General features: G+C 46.2%; 1 protein-coding gene across 7 annotated transcripts in view; it reads left to right on the forward strand.

Moving 5' to 3' along the window:
- Positions 1-1899: 1899 nt before the first annotated feature.
- Positions 1900-6167, forward strand: part of PNPLA4 (patatin like domain 4, phospholipase and triacylglycerol lipase) — a 34120-nt gene continuing 29852 nt past the window's right edge. Inside the window, exons 1-2 of one of the 7 annotated variants that reach the window (XM_006147768.3) lie at positions 1900-1960; positions 3862-4046. In XM_006147768.3, the coding sequence (XP_006147830.1) occupies positions 1945-1960; positions 3862-4046 (201 nt within the window). In that variant the 5' untranslated portion in view covers positions 1900-1944. Of the gene's footprint in view, positions 1961-1982; positions 2274-2325; positions 2389-2754; positions 2778-3861; positions 4047-6167 lie in introns of those variants that run through there. The other 6 variants (XM_006147769.3, XM_006147767.3, XM_014587574.2 and 3 more) reach the window with 6 other exon arrangements.

Consider the following 6167-nt stretch of genomic DNA (forward strand, 5'->3'; position numbering starts at 1 on the left):
CACCCAACACTTGCCATAGAACAGATGCTTAATAATTATGATAAGTGGCAAATGAATAAACCAGTTCAAAACTAAATTACTATGAAAAGCAGAAAAGCAAAAAAAAAAAAAAAAAAAGGCAAATTAATTCCTGAAAGATGTTTTAATGGGCAATTAAATTACAATATACTCAAATCACGTTAACTTACCTAAATCCAACATCCAGAACAAATATGTATTGATTGCATACTACGTGCCAAATGCTATTCTTGGTGCTGAGCTGATAAAGACAAATGGGAGTGAATGTAATTTTCATCTTACATTTCATCTCACTGATGAAATTTTTGACTAGCTACATGGAAATATGATGTGGGGTAGAAGAGAGCAAGTTTCAACTTTTAAGAGTACAATTTAGAGCACTTTGGCACTCCGAGACTTACATATGATGGGATCGCTGCCATCCAGGTGTGGTGAAAGTAGATGGTTTTATCTTTCACTGAAGTGAAGGAGTCCAACCTCGTGCTGTTCATTCAGACTGCCTAGTGATAGTTTTCATTCGTCTTCTGAAACAATCCATGATGTCCAAACAGCAGAAGATACTTGTTCTGCCAATACCACCCCAGATTCTGGTTCTGTAGCTCTAACCTCTCCTTAATCTTTTGATGCTACTGTGTCACTTTACACCAGATCAACCATCTTCAGTCATTTGGCCTGCTATATATAACACACTATCACACATGGGGTGGCTTATAAACAACGTTCATTGACATCGCTGAGGTTAGAAGTCTTGAGATCAGGATGCCAACATGGTTGGGTTCGGGTAAAGACCCTCTGCCAGGTTGTAAACTGCTCTTATAATTGCATCTCTACTTGGAAAGATAGCTCAATTTAGTCCTTTTCCTAACAGTAACAATCCCGTTCATGACAGCTATAACCTCCAGACTTAATGATTTCCCAAAGGCCCTTCATGCTAATATCATCATATTGTGGGTGAGGATTTTTTTCTTTTTAAGAATTATGTGTGGGTTAAGGACGAACATTCAGATCATAGCAGCGCCGCTTTGGTGGTATACCAATAGTCACACCCCAACAGCACCACAGGAGTTAGACCAGTGCCTGGGAATTCTGTTAAATGCAGACTGATTGAGAGATCTGGGACTCCTCCTTTCTACAATCTTTCTGGAAAATGCTGCTCCAAGCAGGTCACACCCAACCACAAAGAGAGAGGACGGTGGAAGGCCTGAGGGGCTGAATTCACCTGATGCGGATCTCACTAAATTCTGGCGGAAGTAACGAATCCTCAGCAATGTCGTTGCGCTATACTCAGGCAGGAAGGCGTCTTCCAGATTCGCTGACCAGTTAGAAACAAAGTGTCACGCTAAGTCGTCATATCAAAGGCTCTTGCTTAGGAAAGGTGCTGTGGGTCTGACACACTCAAATGGGCTGAGAGAAAAAGCCCAAGGCCAAGGTAGTCTGGGCACTCTCATCTCTCCTCCTTTTGCTTAAGGTCCGTTCTTAAACCAGGGCAGCTAGAGAACCTTGAGTAACGAAGTCCGAAACTCCTCCGGGCTCGGTTCTTAGGATGAGACATAGAGGACATTACTTGGGGAGGGAAAGAACTGGGAGTCCTTCGAATTCGGGGGGGGCGAAGTCAGGCATCTTGGCCACCACGGAAATTGCTTCTAAAGTCTGTTCCGTTAAGGACCCCACAGGCAGAGGGCTGTCTCTGTGCCATAGGCTTTTCATGGCGGCGCTCAAACGCTCGGGTTCTATCATCCCATTCTTCGGAGGAGCCTGCACAGCCGGGTAACACGCCCAGACCAAGCCTCCGCCTACCGCCTGCGTCACAGAAAGCTCAACTACTTCAAGCGGCAGAGGGCGCAAGGGCGGCTAAACAAAAGAAGCCACTTCCTGGAAACAGGCTCCACCCCCCCAGGGGTGGGAAGCACTTCCGGAGCATAGCGGATGAGGGTCGTTAAAGGTCAGTAGGCCGGCAGGTCAAGGCTAGTCCCGCGGGGCCGTGCTAAAGGGCACACTGGGATTAAATTGACTCCTTTAAGTATCTGACGATAGCGAGCCTCTAGACGAGAGCCTGGTGCCTCGCCCATGCTCGGAAACACTCCGGTGGAGGGGCCCAGACACCGAGCGGACACCGCCATGTTGAGTCCTGCGATTTAAATAGAGTAGGCGGAGTCTGGCTAGGTCATGCCCCCGCGGCGGCGCGATGACGTCACAGATCCGCGCTGGGAGGCGGCCGGAGCCACTGCCGCAGGACCTTCCTGGGCGGGCGCAGGGTGAGTGTGGCCCAGCCCTCTAGGGCGGGGCCGCGTTGAGTGACGGCCCAGCCCCGCCCCTAGCTAAGGGCGACGTGGTGAGCGTTCAACGCGGAAATGCCCCAGGCCGGCGGTGGTACGACCCAGCGTCTGGGCCCAGCCAGGGCGGGCGGGACCGTTAGGGCTGCTGGTTGCGAGGTTGCGGGGGCGGTGGTGGGCACTGGTGCACCTGTAATCCTCTCCCCAGGCCCCCAGCAGGCCCCCAGCAGACACCCAGCAGGTCCCCAGCAGGCCCCAGACTGGCTTTGTTTGGCCTGGCCAGCCTCCTGCAAACCGAACACCGGACGCTTCCCCGCCTCCAAATGTAGAAATGAAATGAAAACCCGGGCTGGGCGCGGGGACCTCGTTCTCTCTCCCTGAACCCCGGCGCAGCCTGCAACGGCTAATCAGCCCTTTGAACAGGGCCCGGTCTGGTTCCTTCCAAAGGAACCTTTGGGTCCCTGAGGAAAGCTTGATGTCCTCAGAGTAAGCAGTATTGTGGAGACCTCCTTTCATTCATGTGGGAAAGCGTGCACACCGAGGCATGGAAAAACACGCTTTTTTTTTTTAAATTTGCTATTGGGTGTGTGCATTCATCCAAGACAGTGGGAGAGAGAAAGAAAGCCCCTTCGCTCCCCCCCCCCCCAGGGGGAAATGACCATACCGCAGTCCCTTTTCCATTCTCTGGGATTTGGGGAGTGGGCACCCCCCCCCCTTTACCTCCTTCCTCTCATTCCATTCTCTGGGATTTGGGGAGTGGGCACCCCCCCTTTGCCTCCTTCCTCTCATTTCGGATTTGCTTTTCAAGCTGCTAGATCCGGGACTGTAACCTCCTCTAATCACCCAGTTTGCCTTGTGGGATCCAGCCCCCTTAACCTTCACACCACCTAGCTGGTCCCAGCATACACTTTTATATTTAGATATGTGCTAAGTATTAAGTGACAGGAATGACGTTTTATGGCTCCTTCAGTTGCCATGGGGAGTCATGGTCTCTGCTTGTCTTGAGATCTTTGGTGAAGAAATACGTGGCATGGTTACATAATTGCTTAATGCATTATTGAGTGTGATGGGTCTCCCGTGCTTTTAAAAACATGGACCCTCACAGTGGCAGTGGGAAAAGGGAGTAGGGACCTGTATTTGAACTTGACTTGATGCACTCATAGAAAGCAAATGCTTTGTTCATTTGGAATTTGTTAGGGTCTCCCATTTTCTCTTCCCACCATTGTAACTGCCCCCCCTCACCCCTCAGAAAGTTTCTAGAAGAAAGACCAAATGCCTTTGCCAGCTGGAATTCACACATCTGTTTCTCGCCAAGTAATTAAGTAGTAGATTGCATAATCTATGTATTGAAGAAATATGTGAGGTGGAAAGTGTTTTTTGAGTAATAAGACTAGGGGGTCAAGGTGAGAAGGAGAAAGGGACCTTTTCTTGAAAGTTTAATTAGAATTCATTGGAATGACTGTGCTTAAAACAGGGAATTATACGTTAACGACTGGCAGAAGACTACACAGTATGAGGATTAAACCATACCAATTGACGGCATTTTTCTTTTCTGTGTTGCCATCCGCAGCTGGAATGAAGCACATCAATTTGTCGTTTGCAGCATGTGGGTTTCTGGGCATTTACCACTTGGGGGCAGCATCGGCTTTTTGCACACATGGTGCAAAGCTCCTGAACCGTGTTAAGGCCTTTGCTGGGGCATCTGCAGGATCCTTGGTTGCTTCTGTCTTGCTAACAGCACCAGAAAAAATAGAGGTAATTAAGTAATAACTAAGCCGTGTTGCTCATGCAGATATTAAGACCGAATGGCGCAAATGGGTGTTGACTCTACTAAGTTAACTCTGCAGACAAATACTCCTTTGCCTTGGAAACAGAAAAGGTTAAGACATTTCTTTTTAAATTTAATCATTAGAGATCTCCGGGTTTGGGAAAGAAGATCGTTTTGGATGACAGGGAGACAAGGAAATAAAAAGCCTTATTTCACTCTTGAGTTTTAATTTAGCCCTAAGATTTCGGCTGTGTTTGTGTCAAGCGAAAGATCTTTCTATGATCGTGAGAAGAGCATGGGGCCTGTTTATAAAGCCTTCAACATGTGTCTTGTTGTTTTCAAATAAGCATAAATGAAACCGTGGGCATACAATTTCTATTAAGTGGGATGATATGGGAATTTAATTTGTTTTTAATTCTCGCAGTGAGAAGATGCTCTAAGTTCCAAGCAATTTATCTAGAAATAATAAAAATAGCCTTTATTAGATATTTTGTTTAATGCAATCTATGTTTTTTGAAATCTATTTTCTGCTATCTGGGTTGTGATCAAGCATCTCTGGTGAGAACTGATTTCTATAGGTGGAGACTATTATATTTGCTAATTACTTGCATACCCTAGTGGCTTTAAACAGTAATAAAATGATCACTTAACACTTTCATGCCCTAGAATAACTTTCAGTCACATTTAAAACCTCAAAGCTATAAAGTGCTAAAAGCAAAAATCTCATTCTGAAATTTATTGGGAGCTGTTTATCAAAAGGAAACTGAATATGAGACCACTTAGTCAGAAACCCACTTATCTTCCTATTTTTATACGGCTGATTTATGGGGAACTAGGAAAGTGATGAGAAATTGTAGAGATTACCCAAGATGAGAACCTTAAGTCAGGAAAACTATAAATAAGGTGTGAAAATTCTCCAATGAGCCTGCTTTGATTTGCAGGCTAGTTTCTTCCCAGGACTGTATTTTTATTTTGAAGCAAGGGGTTGCTAGGGAGTCATTTCCTCCCCTTTTTAGTGCAGTCTTTTCTTTAGGTGGTGCAAATCCTGAGCTTTGAGGTTGCATAGACTTGTTTTTCAAACCTAAGCAAATTTAGCAACGGATTGTGTGATATAGAATGAAAATGATTTGGAAATACTGCAAGTGAATCCAGCTCCTTAGTTGAAATTCTGTCATGTGAAGACTTTGAGCGCTTGATCTGAATTTGAGGACGAAGACCATATTTGCAAGTCAGATACCCTGTTACTTATGTTTTTAAATACACTGAAGACTTGGTTGTACTGTGTAATGGTGTCGCTATAAGAGACAAATTAAATCTTCATTGGGTGGTCACATTAGAAGGTGACTAATGATTCTCTTTACCTATAGCATCCTGGTTTCTCTTTCTTCAAAACAATGTTTCAGCCCAAGTAACCTTTGGCACTTAGGTTCTGTTATGTCTTTTCTTTTTAGCATTTGAAACAATCCATCTGTAGGGTTGCTCTGAGTGTTTAAGCCAACTCTCCCTACCCACTCCAATTGGGGTTAGCTCGGTTCTCGCTGACGGTGTAAGTTCCTCGAGTTTTTCACTGTTGTGACAAATACGGGAGTAATTAATCTAGCTCAGAGCTTATGCGTGTGTAATTAGGAGGAGCACCTGATGCCGGTATATTTTAGGTGAGAAGCAGATTTAGACGCTGCCGTGTAAGAGCTCGGCGTTGCAAGCTTTTTGTCAGCCTCACAGTCTGCAGGGCCTGGTGTTGGACACAGCGGGGGACTCCAAGATGAATAGTCCATTGCTTAATAAGTCGGTAGTCTGGTTGGGCTTGAGCCTATGTGTGTGTTTAAGTAACTAAAATTAATAGAAGAAAGTAGGCCAGGTGAGCAGGCTAGCCTAGTAGAAAGGGGGCTATCCTCACTTCCTACTTTGAAGCTTCTAGCAGTGTCCAGAAAGGTGAGTCTCCACGCAGTCCGGTGGCCCGCATTCCACCTGCCTTATCTAACTTAGAGTGATGTGGCCCACAGGCAGCTCTGAGGAGCCCATCGCACAACACCTGGCATCTCCTGTCGACTTAGGCGACAGTCCAGGTTCAGGAGTCCTCTCAAGGCCCTGTGGTTCGCCTTGCGGTG

Source organism: Tupaia chinensis, unplaced genomic scaffold, assembly GCF_000334495.1.
Source record: "Tupaia chinensis unplaced genomic scaffold, TupChi_1.0 Scaffold000222_1, whole genome shotgun sequence".
NCBI classification, from domain to species: domain Eukaryota; kingdom Metazoa; phylum Chordata; class Mammalia; order Scandentia; family Tupaiidae; genus Tupaia; species Tupaia belangeri.